Source organism: Hermetia illucens, chromosome 1, assembly GCF_905115235.1.
Source record: "Hermetia illucens chromosome 1, iHerIll2.2.curated.20191125, whole genome shotgun sequence".
NCBI classification, from domain to species: Eukaryota; Metazoa; Arthropoda; class Insecta; order Diptera; family Stratiomyidae; genus Hermetia; species Hermetia illucens.
Genome location: NC_051849.1, coordinates 156,624,605 through 156,643,343, shown reverse-complemented (window position 1 = coordinate 156,643,343; position 18,739 = coordinate 156,624,605). Strand labels below are relative to the sequence as shown.

At 44.5% G+C, this 18,739-nt stretch overlaps 2 protein-coding genes across 5 annotated transcripts in view; one reads left to right on the top strand and one right to left on the bottom strand.

Annotated features, from left to right (window-relative positions):
- The window catches only part of LOC119650392 (ankyrin-3), a 29,997-nt gene extending 13,328 nt beyond the window's left edge, over positions 1 to 16,669 (bottom strand). For 2 of the 4 annotated variants that reach the window (XM_038053164.1, XM_038053174.1), the window contains exons 1-2: positions 16,074 to 16,661; positions 8,368 to 8,828 (exon numbers count right to left, since the gene is read on the bottom strand). In XM_038053164.1, the coding sequence (XP_037909092.1) occupies positions 8,368 to 8,828; positions 16,074 to 16,290 (678 nt within the window). In that variant the 5' untranslated portion in view covers positions 16,291 to 16,661. Of the gene's footprint in view, positions 1 to 8,367; positions 8,829 to 16,073 lie in introns of all 4 variants that reach the window. The other 2 variants (XM_038053183.1, XM_038053154.1) reach the window with 2 other exon arrangements.
- Positions 16,670 to 16,734: 65 nt separating this feature from the next.
- Positions 16,735 to 18,538, top strand: LOC119650406 (eukaryotic translation initiation factor 3 subunit H). Its single transcript, XM_038053194.1, has 3 exons — positions 16,735 to 16,871; positions 17,311 to 17,988; positions 18,071 to 18,538. Exons 1-3 carry the CDS (start codon positions 16,794 to 16,796, stop codon positions 18,323 to 18,325), a joined length of 1,011 nt encoding a protein of 336 aa, XP_037909122.1. The 5' UTR covers positions 16,735 to 16,793; the 3' UTR covers positions 18,326 to 18,538.
- Positions 18,539 to 18,739: the final 201 nt, after the last annotated feature.

Below are 18,739 nucleotides of genomic sequence, written 5' to 3'. Positions count from 1 at the left end.
CGAGGAATTCTTATGTGTTTGCCAACAAGGAAATACGTAGTAGAGAAAGATGGCAAGCAAAAAACAACAAAAGCATAATTTTTTTGTTTTCTAAAATCTCTCGAATCCTTCACATGACTGGCAACCTGAAGTGGATTCTAAAGTGTGGTTCATTTGTACCTTTTTAAGTTTTGTGTGAAACAAAACCTTACTAAAATCACTTCAATGTCTGCCGGTCTGTCCGTCTGTCACACGAGATTTACTCCGAAACGGCTGGAGCTATCATCACGAAAGTTGGTGAGTGGTTCGGATACAAAACGAAAGACCTCAATTAATATTTTTTGAAAATGATCTTCTTTCTTATGTTGGGTGAAACATAGGGAAGTGAGAACGCAAAATGTGTGCACCAAAAAGTGAAGCAGATCTAAAAAAAAATCACAGCGATGCATCTTACAAAATCTAGGCTTCAAAATATATTCCATTGCGATATCTGCATGAAATATGTTAATAATAATACTACACTATATTTTAGAAATTTACCGAGAAAAGGAGCTTAATTCGTGATCACAAGTGAAGAGGTGAATTAGAACCTTCAAACTGTATATAGGTTGGGGGGTCCAGATGCTGGAAATATGGTCGGAAAGTGGAGGAATCTTCTGAAAAACTTTAAACATTCATACCTGCGTTAATATTGAGAATTTCGAGAAAAGGAGCTTAATTCGCGATCAAGAGTGAAACCCTCCTTAAGTTTATGCTGGAAGTATTAGCGATAACATAAGGCACAATTCTGAAGGCAATCCAACTATAACTAACAGGGTCGAAGTTTTGTATTCCAAATGAATTCAATCAATTCCACTGGTTTGCAGTCCGCCATCTACTAATGACTTGCTACGCCATTAGTAGACGCCCCCCGGAGCCGCAATGCAAATAGTTGCCATTAGATGACACTTTACAACACTTCGATTAATTCAAAATTATATTTGCGAATTTTTTTCAAAAAAAAAAAAAACATAAAAACAGTCATAACTGTTAAAACCTTAATATTTACATTACGAGCAGGTTCAAATATGTCGAAAGGCGCGCGGTCTCCATTTCAAGGAATGAGAAGCAAACACCTGGCTTCGAACGAAGAGAAAATTCACTTCTTTTTTTGCGATTCCCGAAAAACTTGAGTTACGATATTTTTGTCGCAAGGGTGCGATATACTCACATCAGTATGCGATAATAGACAATGTTTGTTTAGGATGAGCATAATATTTATTTCTTTAATATATATATAGATATATATGGTAACCAAAAATGTCGTGCTTGGACTGACAGTTTCAAGAGTTACCACTATATCCACAGAAAACAACGGTTTGGTGGGGTTTGTGAGCAGGTGGAACCGTCCGTCATGTTTTTTCAAAAATTAAAGCAGACAAGATGTAACTGTCAGCGGTGAACGCTATCGAACCAAATAACGTATTCCATACTTGCCACCTGTAATTGAAGCCCGTAATCTTAGTAAATTTTGATGTTAACAGGATTGCGCTGCTTGCCATACAGCACAACAAGCGATGCCCTTATTGAGAAATGATTTGCTTGGGTTTGGCTATGCAAATAATCGGGATTCCAGTGTACAAGAATGTTTGACTGGACATTATTCACTTTCCTGTGATATTCACATTCTAATCTTATATTGCAATAAATTTGCACAAAGGAAAAAACTTCTATCTATTATCATTTAGTGATAGTGCGATTTCCACCAAACTTGGTAACATAATGCTCTTTAGTATAGCCTAAACCACTGCAAAACCTGATGATTATAAGTTGTACAAATCGAAACCTTTGATTTGATACCCCACATGATTGTTAAGTTAAGAAAGACTTGGACTTTTCGAGTAACAGTGGCGCTCACTTTCCATGTGCTGTTCCCACACAGCAACACAGAAAGAACACGTGTGACGGCTTCATTTTAAGTTGGTATGAATGTACCAATGTATAATGTGAGCAAACATACAAGTGACCAGCGTTCTCTAAGCACAAAAAAGGTTCGTGGGAATGCGCCATAGCATACACGCCGCCAGCGTCTGAGAAGAGATTCTCAGCGCTGTAACATATACGACGGGAACGTGTTAATTAACGAAAAAGTGTTGAGATAGCTGCATTTCCAAATTGTGGACCTAGAAAGTGGATCTTACGCTGTTAAGCGTATCAGGTTCAGTGTCGGCATAAACGGTGCCTTCTAAATATATAAATTGGCAATGCCTTCGATGTTCTGCCCATTAACGCAGATAGGAAAAGTGCAATGACTCCTCAGTCTTGGATTGTTTGGGGTGGTGTGTACCTTCCGACTCTATTTGCCTCCTCCAAATTCAGAGCTATTTAACCAAGGTCCATGACTCAGTAAGAGGGCAATCAAATGGTGTTTGAGGAAAGGTGTCATGGTCCATTAAAGCCCTCCATGTTTTCCGGTCAAAGCAAAGCAGCATACATGCAAAAGGGAGGTGTACATTTTTTTTCAGCAAATATAATCATGTGGGGTATCAAACGAAAGACCTCGATTAGTACTTTCCGAAAGCCGGTCTTAATTTTGACATTTGTTGGAAAGGTGAGGAGTGAGGGGAGTCGAAAATGATCATTTCTTTAACGGACCCATTCTCCGAAACTGCCCAACCAAAAAATCTGAAAAATCAAGAGGCTCCCACTATATGGTGCCTAGGCTCCGAAATACCTTTCATACAGATATCTGTTCAAATCAAGTTAATAATAGTATGGTAGGTAGGTAGGTATCAGTGGCCGCTCCGAGGAGCCCAATTAGCGCTTTGGTGCGCCGTTTTGATGCCACAAACTCCCAAGACCGTGACTGTTGTTATAGGAACAGGGAAGCGGAGTCCAGCTGGCTCGGATCCTCAGAGCCAGCCCGTAGCATTCACGAAGGAAAGCAGCTCTCCGACCCTGTAACTAGAAATCTCACCGAGGTCCCCAAAGAATGGTTTACCCAGTGTCCGCAGCCTGACTCGAGCTAGAGCCGGGCAATCGCAGAGAAAGTGCATGAGGGTTTCCCTTCCTTCTCCGCAGCTTCGGCAATGCGAGTTGTAGGGTAAGCCGAGCCTAGCGGCATGGTCCCCTATGGGCCAGTGCCCCGTGCAAACCGCCGTAATCTTGAATGCATTTGCACGCGTCTGGCACAGGAGCTCTCGTGATCGGGCTATGTTATAAGCGGGCCAAATTCTCCTTGATTTGGCACAGCTTGTAAGCCTTCGCCATCTCAGGCCCGCGGCTGCTAGGTAGTGCGAGTAGACTCGGCCCCCGACAGCCGCCAGCGGAACACCGACTGTGTTCCCCGAGGGACTGCCAAGAGCAGAGCCTTGCCTGGCCAATCCGTCAGCCCGCTCATTCCCCTCTATGTTCCTATGCCCGGGAACCCAGAGGAGAGTGATCTTGAGCGTGCCGCCCAGATGGTTGAGCGTGTCTCTGCACTGCCCCACCAACCGGGAAGATGTCGTCGTTGAGTACAAGGCCTTGATGGCCGCTTGGCTGTCGGTCAGAATGGCTATGTTACGCTTGGGACTCGAATCACGCTCCAGCCATCGACAGACTTCCAATATCGCCAGTACTTCCGCCTGGAATACACTGGTGAAACCTGGGAGACCATACGACTTGGATACACCGTGTGTATTCGAGAAAACCCCCGCGCCGACTCCATAGGCCATCTTTGATCCGTCCGTAAAGAATACCGTGTCATAGTCTTGCAACACGCCGCCGGTCTTCCACTTTGCCCTGGTTGGAAGGTCCACAGCAAAGTTTCTCGTGAAGTTCAGCTTGCGTGTGACATAGTCCGTGGGGGATGCCCAGATTTCTCGAGGTATTTCATCTAGAATGTTGCTGTGGCCATAGGACTTCGCTGCCCAGCATCCGGACTCACGCAGTCTTACGGCACTGCACGCTGCAACATATTTGATGTGGAGGTCAAGGGGGAGGAGATGCAGGAGTACATTGAGAGCATCTGCCGGGCAAGACTGCAGAGCCCCCGTAGCACCTGCACACGCGGTTCTTTGAATCCTATTAAGCTTCGTTCTATTGTATTTCTTCTTCAAAGCCTGCCACTATACAATAGATCCGTACGTCAGGATCGGACGCACTACAGCGGTGTACATCCAGAGAACCATCCTCGGCTGGAGACCCCATTTCCTGGCAAAGGTTCTCTTACAGGCATAGAAGGCTATACAGGCCTTCTTAACCCTCAGTTCTATGTTCAATCTCCAATTTAGCTTAGGATCCAGGATTACACCCAAATACTTCACATTAGAGGAAAGAACCAATCTTTGTTCATTCAGCCGTGGTAGATGGAATTCAGGTATCCTTGTCTTGGTGGTGAATAGCATCAGTTGCGTTTTGGTTGGGTTTATGCTGAGTCCGCATCTTGCGGCCCACAGGCACACCTTTCGCAACGCTCCTTCCATAATGTCGCTCATAATGGACAGAAACATCCCAGATACTAGTATCACCAAGTCGTCGGCATACGCCACCACCTTCACCCCGCTACTGTCTAAAGTACGTAAAATTTTGTCCATTACTATTAACCAGAGCACCGGTGAGATAGCACCACCCTGGGGCGTGCCTCTGTTCACAGCTCTGGTCAAGTGGTTGCCTCCCAGATCGGATTGGATTATCCTGGTACTCAGCATGGATATAATCCAATGCGTGAGATACCCCTCCAATCCAATACCGGTCAAGGCTTCCTTGATGGCGTTGGTACTGACGTTGTTGAAGGCTCCTTCTATATCCAAGAAGGCAGCAAGGGTATACTGCTTGTACTGCAGCGACCGCTCAACCGTGCCAATTACCTCGTGGAGGGCGGTTTCTGTGGATTTTCCTTTGAGGTAGGCATGCTGGGACTTGGAGAAAGGCGTTCTCTCCATAGTCGTCCTTAAGTGAATGTCCAGGACGCGTTCTAGGGTCTTCAGCACGAAAGAGGTCAGACTGATTGGTCGAAAGTCCTTCGCGGACTCATGACCGCGCCTGCCCGCTTTCGGTATGAAAACCACCCGTGCGCGCCTCCAGGACTGCGGTACGTATCCTAAAGTGATGCAGCTCCGGTAAATCTCAACAAGCCACGGCACAACCCTTTCCTGCTGCTTCTGTAGCATGACTGGCATTATGCCATCTGGGCCCGGAGATTTGTATGCGGAGAAGCTGTTTATAGCCCAGCCGATCCTATCCCCGGTAATTACCGATTTGATAGTCTCGCACAGCTGGGGTTGCCGCAAACCCTCCAGGCGAGGTTCTGACTCACAGTCCTCCTCGCTGGAGGGAAAGTGCGTTTGCACCAGCAGCTCCAAGGTTTCACTAGAAGATTCCGTCCAGGAGCCTTCCGACTTTTTAAGGAAGGATGGACTCTTATGTTCCTTGGACAGAATCTTATTGAGCCTCGCGGATTCACTAGTGCTTTCAATGTTCTGACAATAGTCTAGCCAAGACCGCCTCTTGGCGGTCCTGATGGCCGACTTGTACTTCTTTAGGCAGTCCTTGTATGGCTGCCAGTATTTTTGCCTGTAGCAGATGTTGAAGATTTCTCTGGTCAACTTCCTGAGACTAGAGAGATCTTCGTTCCACCACGGTGGCAGGGTCTTTTTGCTGTACTTAGCAGGGCACGAGACTTTGAAGGCGGTAACAAAAGCCTTCTCCAGAGCCCCGACCTTTGACTCCAGTTCGTCTGTCGTGCCAATCCTACCAATTTGCGCACCGGAGAGTTTGTTCTTAATTACCTGACCAAACTTTCTCCAGTCGATCCTCCTGGGGTCTCTAAAGGGCTTGGGGATCTCTGCGGCGAGATCTAGACTGAAGAGTATCCAACTGTGGTCAGAGAAGGATCTCTGGTCAGACACTCTCCAGTCCTCCACCCTAAGAATCCCGTTGTCGGTTATTAGGGTGATATCAAGGACCTCTTCCCAACCGTCACAGTTCTCCGAGCAGGGGAAATGAAAGGTTGGTGTACTGCCCCTGTTACACACCGATAAATTTGAAGTAATAATAAAATCAAAGAATGACTCACCCCTTTCGTTGATTTCAGAGCTGCCCCAAAGCGTATGCCTTGCATTTGCGTCGCAGCCTATCAGCAGGTTGGCTTTCTTTGGTGTTATGGTGTTCATCAGATGTTGTAGTTCTTGTGGTGGAGCTGATCGGTCGTGAGCCATGTACGCCGAGGAAATATACACGTTCTCTGCCCCCACCTGCTCCAGCTTGACCACAACTAGGTCACTGGAACTCAGGTCCGGGCACAGAAAAGCGTGCAGACTCTTCCTCGCAAGAATACATGCTCTAGGTTTAGCCTGATCAGCGTCTCCTGTGCTGTGGAATAGATTAAAATATTTGTTTTGGAGCCCTTTGATGGTTCGGTCGCTTCCGACCCAGGGCTCCTGTATTAATGCGATGTCGATGTCTTCCTCTAAGAGGAAGACGAGCAGATTAGCCGAGGCACACTTCGAGTGCTGCAGATTTATCTGCGTTACCCTCAGCATGATCTGCTTTCGTGGGGGGTTCGACAGCCCCCGTCGGACCGTCGATCGTCATCTCCTCCAACAGCTCGTTGGCGGCGTCGATTGGGTCAAGGTCGTCGTCCGGTTTTGCGGAGCGGAACACTTTTACTTTGGCATACCTGACTCCGAACCACACTTTGTAATCGGCCTTTTTCAGTGCCTCCAGGCACTCCTCGTTTATGCGGAGTAGTACGGTAATAATAGTATATTCCTATAATTTTGAGTGATTGGCTGCAGAGACCCCCTTAAGTTCATCCTAGCACCAATGTGTCAAAGTTGTCACTTCCTTGCAAATTCAAGACTTTGAATGTCAATATCACTTGAAAGTTGATATTCTCACATAATATACACATATCTTACGTCATCATCAACGGCGCAACAACCGGTATCCGGTCTAGGCCTGCCTTAATAAGGAACTCCAGACATCCCGGTTTTGTGCCGAGGTCCACCAATTCGATATCCCTAAAAGCTGTCTGGCGTATATTACGTGCTACGTACTAATGGAACAAGGACACATTTAAATGTCTTCATAAAAGAAATACACAAAACCTTGAAGCATCCAGCTTACGGTTTCCCGACCTGCTTCTACAATGTTTGAGGAACTAACTGGGCTTAGTGGTTAAATCACGTACATTTTCGGGACCAGTTTTGATGTATCCTTTCCTCCAATCCTTTCACTTAGGAACATTTTTCTGTAGATTGGAATCATCCCTACACCCAATTTCAGCGTGAGTGTCAATTTAGCGCAGTTCACTGCACTAGTGTCGTTACTGGTGATTGACACACCCATGCGTGCTGCAGGCGTGTAGGTGATAATGCCGGGCAATATCCTATCATACAAGTACACTGTAACGAGCAAGCGGTTTGATGAGTGTAGATTTCGTCATTGCAAGAAACTTCTAAGCAAGTAAGGAAACCTGCAATCGCCACTGAATCATCGGTTCAGTTTTCTTCCGTGTCGTGTCCATCAGGATACCGAAGAGTTAAGTTGGCAGCCAACAACCGTGCGCAGATTTCATAGTTATCCTCCTTCAACTTTCGCAATTTCTTTTCACTGCCACCTCTCTTTTCAGAAGACTAACTTCTTCTGTCGGTGTGTTCTCAAAACGACCTCATTGCGATGATCAAACTACCTTGTAGGAGTTTCATAGTCTTTGTGGTCCTGCCCATATCGCTAGCTGCTGCGCCTGCACTCAATATACACCGACATCCAACATTCACAGCGAGGCTGTAATCCGTGCCCGCAAGAGATCATGAGTTTATACTTACACAGGCAATCACCTTAAACCCTTTGAACCGTCACTCCTTATATTCCAGTCGATATCTGGTGGTGGTGGCAAAGTTAGACATGGTGACAAAATCGTTTTAGAGATGAGCGTCATACTGTGCAATAATTTAAAGAGGCTATAATTGATATACGTATATATTGACATATACGAGAAATCGGTGTAGATTTGCGCTTTCGTCTTCTGTCAAGCCGTTTCACACCAACAGAGAAAGATTATTGGATCACCCTTAAATTCGCTGGTATGCTAGTTAAGTACATACACGAAACTAATTAAGACCCCTTCTTTCAATTCTTTTTTCAAACCTTCGTACAATGGTGCTGAACTTTCCAAGTAGATCCTTATATTAATTTCCTATCAGATGCGATGATAAGCGACATATGCCCATGTTTGCCACCAGAAAATAAGAATAATCGACTTGCGACTAATCATTTAATAACATTTAATGCATTGAACGACGCATATCTGCACAAGAACGTGATCTATAAAATTCTTGGGAATATAATTTCCAAGACCCACAGGCACTAAGTACCATTCGATAAATGACGACAAAATAACAAAAACTACAAATTTTTACTTACCACACGAACGTCATCTGCCATTCTCGCAGCAACATGTAGTGCGGTCTCTCCTGTATTGTAAGCCTTTTGATTGGGATCGGCTTTCTTTTTCAGCAAGATATCGACTATCGCTGGACTTTTCACCGCTAAATGCAAAGGTGTAACCCCATTTTGTGTGGGAACGTCGATAGGTGAGCCATGTTCCAATAAAATTTCTAAACATTCAACATGACCAAGAGCGGCAGCATAGTGTATGGGTGCTTTGTGATATGCATCCAGGCAGTGAGGGTCTTTAAGTCGAACGGTGTTGGCTAGAATTTCTCCCGTTTGTTCGAACATCCGGGCATAGTATCTGTACAGTTGTGACCATTCATCGTCTGGTGTATTTCCATTCAATTGGATTTCATCGTCCCATTGTAGGCCATCCATTCCATCGGGAGTTCGTTCTATAGATTGTTCGGTGCGGGCTCTTTTCGGGGTACCTGAAATAATAATTTATCTTGATGGGAAATAGGAAACAAAGATACATTTGGTTAGGGCATTAATTATTTTGGTAGCATGGAATTTCAAAGGACCAGGCAAACCTCCAACACTGCCTTCCAAGAGAAGTAAACGAAAAGAAGTAATAAAATTAGTACCTATCGTTCTTTTTAAGCAAAACTATTAAAAGGAAAAGTTTCCAGTTTAACTATAGATTTGTTTTTTTTTCAAGAATTGCGGACAAGTGTTTCGGGCACAACATGTGTCCTTCTTCAGTGCTGGCTTTGTACTGCCATTGCCAGAACTAAGGGATATAGTACCAAGTGTTCTCGAACTCTTAATACAAACACTCAACATATTTTTTGGGGCAATAGCAAATGCAATCCAAGAGGAGAGAAGCTATTTCATTTCATCACTTCAACTGGTTTTATTACTACAAACGTAGGGTTCGCCCCTACGTTCGTGGGCCCGAGAAGAAGTGAAGTAATTGATCTAACAATCTGTACTTCAAAGGTGATAGAGTTGATTACAGATAGATCACCGATACCTGGAATTCTATCTGACTGTTCCGGGAGGACGGCCTGTAATACAAAGACGGAACCCTAGGAAAACGGATTGGAAAAAGTTCAAGTTCAAGTTCAGTTCCAGAACTCGCCTCGTGAATATAAGAGGCTCGTTAAGTGTTCGAAACGAGACTTTCTTAGAGCGTACTATGTCCTCATAGTACGCTCTAAAAAAAGTCTCTGGAATACGAAAGAAAGACTTCAAGGCTATGCAAAGTCCTTAAAAGAAATGAGTCGGCCAAGTTGGACTCTCTTAGAAAACCCGACGGTACTTGCACGATCTCTGGAAGAACTGGTGAGAGAAGAGGAAGGGAAAGAATTAACGGTTCTTGCAACTCTTTCAACACACAAAGTGAACTGGAAAATTACGAAAGCGGTTGTTACCAATGGAAAAGTGAGAGTTGACACACTGTCCTTTGAGCATTTCAAAGCACCTGGCATGAATGACATCTACCCAGCAATGCTAAAAGAAGGTATGGAACACTTAGAGCGATTGCTAAGAAATATTTTTCTAGCATGTCTTGCTTTGGGTTATGTGCCTACCTCTTGGCAGAAGGTTAAGGTAGTCTTCATACCGAAGCCAGGGATAAATGACTATTCTCATCCAAAGAACTTCAGACAAATCAGTTTAACTTTTTTTTTGCTGAAAGTTTTGGAGACTGATTGAGCGCCACATTCGTGGGAAGGTGCTTAGTTCGCACCCACTTAATGAAAACCAACATGCTCACCAGCGTGGAAGGCCCTGTGAGTCTGCTTTTCATTTTTTGATTTCAAAGATAGAGGATGCAATTGGAGGCTATCGCCACTTTTGTGAAGTATGCTGATCGACTCACTATTATGCGAACTGCCAAATTTGCCAATACACACTCAAGCTTATATTGATGACGTGGCTGTGCTTGCTGTTGATCGAGGTCTTGGAACGATGTGTAGAAATATACAATGTGCCGTTGATTTGATGGACAGTTGGTGCCTCAGGCATGGACTTTCAGTTAATCCAAATAAAACCACAATGGTATTATTTACACAAATACCGAAGGCTAGTTCTTCACGAGAGAGAGAATTGGAAGTGTTGCTAGCAAAACTGAATTCAGATCTTACAATGCTTTCTGATTCCCTCGTTCCAATACATGTGTTTGGTAGAAGATTCGAAGTTACCCGGAAACGTAAAGAGAACTGGGAAGTCCCTGAGGATTGCGTGGCAGTAATCTTCTACACCGATGGCTCAAAAACAGAACAGGGCTTTAGAGTCGGAGTCTACCCCTGGAATAAAAACGAAAAGTGAGACAATATGCCACGAGTTTTCAAGCCGAAGTATATGCGATCCTAAGGGGGGCGAATTAGGTGATTGACAAATGGTTGAAGAGCAGGCCCATCGCAATCGGCAGTGATAGCCAGGCTGCATTGAGGGCGCTGAGTAGTGCTTTGATCACCTCGAAAATCGGTGAGGAATGCAGAAACCGTTTGAAGTCTATCTCCAGATTAAATAAGGTGGAACTACTTCGGGTACCTGGCCACTGTGGTGGAGAGGGAAACAAAATCTAGGATGCTTAGCAAAAGGCTCCGGAATCGTCCATCCTCATGTAGGGGGCCAAAAATTCTTCGGAGGAATCTTCTCTCGAAAGCGGCCAAGAGTTCGCAGTTTTTTTGCTATGAACCGAGGTCTTCAAGGAATACATGAAGACTGCAAGATCATAGCCCAAGGTAGACTATACATCTCGGATTGTTCTTCCCATAATGTCAATATCGTCACCGTAGGTCAGTAGTTGGATGGACCTGAAGAGGATGGTACCAATCACGTTTAGATCTGCATCGCGATTAACTTTCTCCAGGTCAGGTTAAAGAGGGCGCACGATAGGACGTCCTCTTGTCTTAGACCGTTGTTGATGTTGAATGGTCTTGAGAGTGATCCTGCTGCTTATATCTGGCTTCGTACATTGATCAGGGTCAGCCTAGTCAGTGTTATCAATTTCGTCGGGATACCGAATTCTCTCCTGGTCGTGTTAAAGTTTTGCTCTGGCTATGCTGTCATAGCCGGCTTTAAAGTCGACGAAAAGATGATGCAACTGATCTGAATTGTTGCTGATTTGCCTGGAGTGAAGCCTCTTTGGTCTGGGTATATGGGGCTATCTGGCCTAGCAATATAGCGGAGAATATCTTATAGATAGTACTCAGCAACGTGACATCTCTATAATTGCTGCACTGCGTGATGTATGTATGGGACAGATAATGCCTCGTTGCCAATCGTCGTTGCCAATTCGCTAACCCACACCTTAAGTATAAGTTGATGAACCACTTGGTGTAGTTAGTCGCCTCCACATTTAACCAATTCGGCTGTAATTCCATCGGCTTCTGGCGACTTATGATGTTTAAGCCGGTGGATTGCACGAGCTTTTTCTTCTATGCTGGGTGGTGGCAGCATTTATCCGTCGTCTTCAGTTGGCGGGAACTCGCCGATACTTTGGTTGTTGAGCAGCTCATCAAAATACTCAACCCATCGCTTCAATATGCCCAATCTGTCGGAAATCGGCTTTCCCTCTTTGTCTCGGCAGGATGAGCATGGAGATGTATAAAGCTTCATCCTGCTGACTTGTTGGTAAAACTTTCGTCCCTGTACTTTTCGAGTTCACACACTTGTTGGTCCTCCCAAGCTTCCTTTTTCTTTCCGTGAAGTCGCTTTCCCGGACGGAGTTCGTGCAGAGAGAGAGAGAGAATGCAACATCACTCGGTATGCAGCATTATTCCGTCCCGTTGCTAATTTACATTCATCGTCGAACCAGCCGTTCCGACTTTTCTTGCTGCTGAGGCCAAGTATTTTTGTGGCTGTATCAATGATAACGCTCTTCAGGTGGTTGTGAAGATCATTTGTTGATGCTTCATCTCCAGGACATTTGTTAGCTGCGGTTATTGCGGCATCCATTTTTCCCCTATAGGTGCTGTAAAGTAATTAAACGCACAAATATTAAAAGAAAAGAAATCCGTCAATTTGTCTTTATTTCGTGCTCGATATCCGACCGAGATCTTCACTCTTGTATAATCTTCTTTTATCTAACTTTTTCACGGCGTATCTCCGATTGAGATCCTTTCTTATCTTAAAGCGTAAAACTGGACAAGTGGAAGGGTTTCAAGCTAAACCTGTTTTCACACACACATGTATTATTGAAAGATCTCCGTCGAGATCTGTTCCCAATTTTCTCATTTGCAACAAGTTAGTACGTCTACTAATTGCGTGTTACCATGCTCGTCCTACACTTTTAACTAAACCTCTTCCACGACAATTATTACATAGTTTTCATCCGATTGCGCATTGATAATCAATGAGTCGAAGACACTTTAACTCTCATTGCACATTCCGAATACGAAATAAGTGAGAGACATAGAGCTCATATTTTGTCTCAGTTTTAGCTTTTTACACATTTCGATTTCACCACTTAACAGGTGCTGTATTGTAAATGACTTCAGTGTCCACTCACACCTGATTGCCAGAGGGAATTTTAGGTCGTGTTGTAATTCGAGCTGACGTATCGCCTGAATACGGGCTTGAAGTATCATTTTGATATCATACTTAGGACAGACTTCGAGGGTCCGCTCAACTGCTTCGTAAAAGGTATTCTTCTCCGACTCTGCAGTGTCCTCTGTAGGGGCGTAGATGTTTATGAGGCTTATATTTCTAAATTTGCCTCGCGCACGCAGAGTGCATAGCCTTTCGCTTATATTTTCAAAGCCAATAACAACAGGTTTATTTTTTTGGCTGACTAAGAAACTTACCATGTGCTCAGGGTTTACTGGATGGCCGCAGTAGTGTAGCGGCTCTTCTCCAGCGTATCTCTTGCAGCGCTACTACATCAGCCTTATATTAGGACAGGATATTAGATGACTGTTCAGCCGCTTTCGTTCTGTACAGAAAGCGCACGTTCAATGAGAAAATGCGGAAAACTTTATTCCGTTGTCATTGCCGGGTTCGTCGTTTTAAAGCCCATACTGTCCTTCCTCCTTCTGTGGCTTCGTAACATCGATTTTCCGTGTAAGGTTGTCAACCCTACCCAACCCCTAACCTAGAGGACCAGTGGGAGACTCGCCATCATCCCTCTCCGCCTGTAGTTTTTCTTTAAGAAAGAACTCCCAGCGACCAACACGTGGAGGTCGAGATAGGGTTTGGAGTAGAGCTTTTGGTGTTAGTTCAGCAAGCGTCTCCCAGATTTTATGCTCTATCGTATATACCAATCCACGTTTCGCCCTGGGACGTATACTACCCTTTGACCGTAAACACAGAGAATAGAATGAGAGATTGCCATAGAAAATATGTTCCCTCTTTATTGACTAAAAGTATTTGGTAATATATTTAAATGCGAATTTCGGGGACCAACTGTCCCTTCTTCAATATTATATATCTGGCCACCAAGGACTTTATGTGTGGGTTATTCTTATTTTTAGCAGATTCGGCCTGCTTTATGTGTGCTAATACCCTAGGGTTCCGCCAACGACCACTGTGTATGCTTAACACGGCCGGGAAAGTGCTTAAAAAGCTCATTAGGAGTAGACTCGCTGAAGCGATTCGCTCTGCTGGGGACTTATCCTCAAGGCGGTTCGGGTTCAGAACAGGGAGATCAACAGTGGATGCTGTTATGGAGGTGGTAGATGCGGTTCATCGAGCCGAGGCACACAGCCGCCGATCTCGACGGATAGTGCTCTTCATAACGCGTGGTGTCAAAGATGCCTTCAATTCCGTAAGATGGATAGATATGCTAGGCACATTAGAAAACTCATTTCACATGCCAAGCTATCTCTTGCAGATATTGAGGGATTATTTGAAAGACCGCTCCCTGCCCGCCAAAGGAGGCGCAAAGCAGACTTGGCATATTGATGCGATGGCGAGTTGACTATAGAGTCAAAACCAGTGGTTAAATACTTAATACGACTCGAAGATGAGCTTCTTCCAGCAAATCAAAGCAGCAGCGGACAGGGCTGCAGCTGGAGTCGCGGCCTTGAGTCGGCTAATGGCGAATGTTGGGGGCCCTATATCTACTAGGAGATGTCTCCTTATGGGAGCAACGGGGGAGCAATGGGGTTCCGCTCTATGGCGCGGAGGTGCATCGCAAGCGACAAAGAGGTAAATCTTAAGCGACTTCCCCAAGTGCAGAGGCGGGAGCTTTGCGAGTGGGATCTGCTTATCGCATCGTCTCCGAACCGGGGGTAGTAGTGATCGCGGGAGTGATCCCCATTGCACTCTGTGCCAAGGAGCGCAAAGCTATCTACCGTTGTAAGGGCGAGAACTTAAGAGAGGTGGCCGCCCGTGAAGAACGTCAACGCACCCTTACCGAGTGGCAACTTTCTTGACAAAATGAGCCAAGGGGCAAATGGACTGCGCCGATCATCGACAATTTAGACCCATGGTACCCAACTTCTAAGCGCACATGGAGGTTTTCAGTCTTACCTGCACAGGATTGGGAAGGTACGGTCTCCTGATTGTGTGTTCTGCAATGGAATGGCGGACGACGCTGAACACATCTTTTTCTCTGGCAAAAGGTGGGGTGGCTTCCGTCCGCAGCTTTATGCAGACACAGGGGAGCTATTTTCAGACATCATTGTCAGAGAGATGCTGAAGAGCGCATTATATTCGGGCTCTTTTTAATGCGAAGAAGATTGAACTCGACCGGCGAAAGGATCGGATGGTAAGGGGTTCTCTGAACTAAAAACCCTTCCTCCCCTCCCGTTGGCGAAAGTAATTCCCTGACCTGAAGGTTCCCAAAGCCGGGAGAGCGGGAGGGTTAGACCGAAGTAATGTGTCAAACGGTTCCAGGTTAGTTCTTGTCGCAGCGTCGGCCGGTGACCCGGAATCCACGTTTATGGAGCCGCCTTTTGTTGTTCTGCATTCGACCCGAGTAGGTAAATGTTATCCATTGCCTAGGTTCTGTATGTGTGTGTGAAAATTGCTGCTGAGGCCTCCTTTTTGATCCGAATTTCGATGAGGACCCTGTTGTTTCCATTTGCCTTAACAGTTTCCAGAATGTAGTTCATTTCTTTATTCCTCATCTTCTCATTGAACCGTATTGTGACCATCCTGTGTATCATAAAGTTGTATGCTGCTTACGGTGGAAATTGTGGTTTGAGGTGTATGCGATGGGTCGTTGTGTCTGGGTCGGTTTCCTGTAGATGTCGCATTCCAAAGCCCATCTTTCCCGGATTATTTTTCAGTCTAGGGACGGTATCTCCCCTTCCTTTTCGATCTCCATGGGGAACTCGATGTTCCTGTGTGCTGTGAGAGACAAAATACTGAAGAAGGGGACAGTTGGTACCCGAAATACTTATTTGTACATATTACCAAATAATTTTAGCCAATAAAACGGCAAATATCTTCTAAGATAATCTCTCACTCTAAGATTTCGACTAACAAAGTACCTCCTAATTCAAACCATAGAGCATAGATCAATCTTAAATAAAAACTAAATAGTGCATACTGTCCACCAAATTTTTGCTGACACAGGGACAGCAGATTGTTCCGGAATAGTTAGAAACCCACATAGCACTCATTCAAATGAAATAAATCTTCAATATTTCTTACTCTGGGGAAGGGAATAAATTGCTCTTATAATTGCATTAGGTCAAGAAAATAGAAGAAGACAATGTGACAACACAACTATCCACAAACGGGTAATTCAGGACTTTTTCCAGCATCTCTGCACTTACCACCTCCATAGGAGTCATATTCTTCCTCACAGGACTTCATCAGAGCATTCAGAATTTCGGGGAATCCCTTGAACGTTGCCTGGCCTACGGCGGAGCGCCCGTGTGAGGTCACTTTCGTCGCATTGGCACCGTCGTCCAACAGCTTCAGAACATTTGTCAGGTCGCGTTTCTCGACGCAACAGTACAGTCTTTCGTTTATATCCCACTTGGCAGACATGGTAATCGCCAATAATCACAAAACTCTTCTCCGGTTAGTTTATAAACAATGGAAAACTTCGGTCACTACTATCAAAATCTTCATATCGCGGCTCTAATGACATTTGTTTACATCTAACAGTGACTCTCAAAAGGTAGTTGTGATGTTTGTTTAGATCAAGCACATACAGGAACCAAACTGCGTGTTTTAAATTCTGATTAACTTGGTACATTTTTTCTCTCACTCGACTTCTGTTGAAATGCCTCATGGCTAATTTTTAATAGCTGTTGGTACCGAATATTGGGGGATTTATGAAATTTACCTACTGTTATCAATATTTGCATTTTCAATTGATTACAGCATACATGACTGACCAACATTACAAAAGTTGCAAAGGCAAACTATCTCTTTAGGTACCATATAAATGTAAATCCTACTACATCCAAAAATTCAGGTAATAGCCGTCATCTTTCGTTCCAAACTTCACTTGGTTTCAGTCTCTCTTTTTCTTTTGATCTGTCAAAATGGCGAATCGTGGAGCCAATGCACGTCGGAATCAGGAGGTCGATAATACAATAAGTTACGTACAATGTGATGGCCTGGTAAGTTGAAAGTGAAGTTGAAATATTGTTAATTTATTGTAAATCAAAATTAACTCATTTTCTGCTCGCAGAAGTGAGATTTTGATTGTGATTTTCGGTAAGGTCTGGCCCGACAATGAAGTTGACATGTCGGCATGCTTTATGGGGGAATTCTAGTATATTGACAAGCAAAATGACTGACGCGCTTTGAATATCAATTTTATTAGTTTCGTGAGATTTATGTATTTGAAAAAGGAGGACTTTGTGCATATTAGCTAATAAACTTGAAATGTATTTACTCCGCCAAACGGACTTTATTGGTCTTGCGACGTCACAATTGATTCGTTTCGAACACTGGGAATCAATCGGAATTCCAAAATTTAACAGATTCCACCAGATTTTATTTCTCGCACATCATTGAAATTTTTCGTAGTAATACTTATATTTTCCTGCATTTCAGGCTGTTATGAAAATGGTGAAACATTGCCACGAAGAGTCGAGCAACATGGACTTGGCCCAGGGCGCTCTTCTCGGTCTAGTGGTGGACAAACGTCTGGAAATCACCAACTGTTTTCCATTCCCGAAAAGTGGAGACGAGACCATGGACGAAGAGGAGTATCAGCTTGCTATGATGCGCCGATTACGTCGTGTAAATGTCGACCACTTCCACGTCGGCTGGTACCAAAGCGCGGATGTCGGCAACTTCTTGAACTTGGCTTTGTTGGAGTCACAATTCCACTACCAGACAAGCATCGAAGAGTCCGTGGTTGTTATCTACGACACACAGAAATCGGCACGCGGTTTCCTCACGCTGAAGGCCTACCGTCTCACGCCACAGGCCATCGCTATGTACAAGGACAACGATTTCACTCCAGATGCTTTGCGTCAATTGAAAATTAGCTACGAAAACTTGTTCGTGGAAGTGCCAATTGTTATTAAGAATTCGCCGTTGACTAATATTATGATGAGCGAGTTGGGGGAAATGGTGCCCGAAGAAGAGGGAACCCGCTTCCTAGACTTGGGTACAGCCTCCGTTCTGGAGAATCACCTGAGGTGTCTAATCGAGCGTGTGGATGAGCTTTACCAAGAAGCAACAAAGTTCAACAAGTATCAACAAGGCGTTGTGAAACAAGAGCAGGTAATGTCCACGTCATAGCAACATTATGTTATCTCCTCGTATACTCACAAGGATTGCTAACTGACAAACTTTTCTTTTCCAGGAAAAACATCGCATGCTAGTCAAGCTCAACCAGGAGAACGCATCTCGCATCGCTAAGGGCGAGACGCCATTACCCGAGGAAGACGTGGTTAAGCAGTTCCGTCCGCTTCCGGTGCCGCCACGATTGAACTCGATGATTGTGTCCGGCCAAATCAACACCTACTCACAACACATTTCCCAATTCTGCTCACAATCGTTGGCTAAATTGTACATTACGCAATCGTTGCAGAGCGCGAAGGAAGCTAAGGGGCAGTAAGGAAGACGTGAAAATTTTAAGGCAAAAATCCGGGATCGGTTTCTTAGACGCATTGTTTTATACTACTCTCTTCACTCTCTTGTGCTGTGTTCACTGATAAACTGAACTTAGATTGAATACGAAATTAGCAATTGTATACATTTCGGGAACAACAAAAACCAACTCTTGTTCGATTAGTTTTTCCGTTAATAAAAAGATCTATCGAAACGGAAATCTTGTGTTTTTATTATTAGTCGTTGAGGTTCTACAGCCTTGCCCTTCGGAATGGAGCACTGCTTCCAAAATACTTGAACCTTTGGTGTGCTATCATTCTCTATTGAATCCACGCAACATTTCCTTAGTTTTTCCATTGGTTTAGGTATTCGATTACTGCCCATGCTTTGGGCGTGGCCAGTGAAATGTTTGTTACAGATC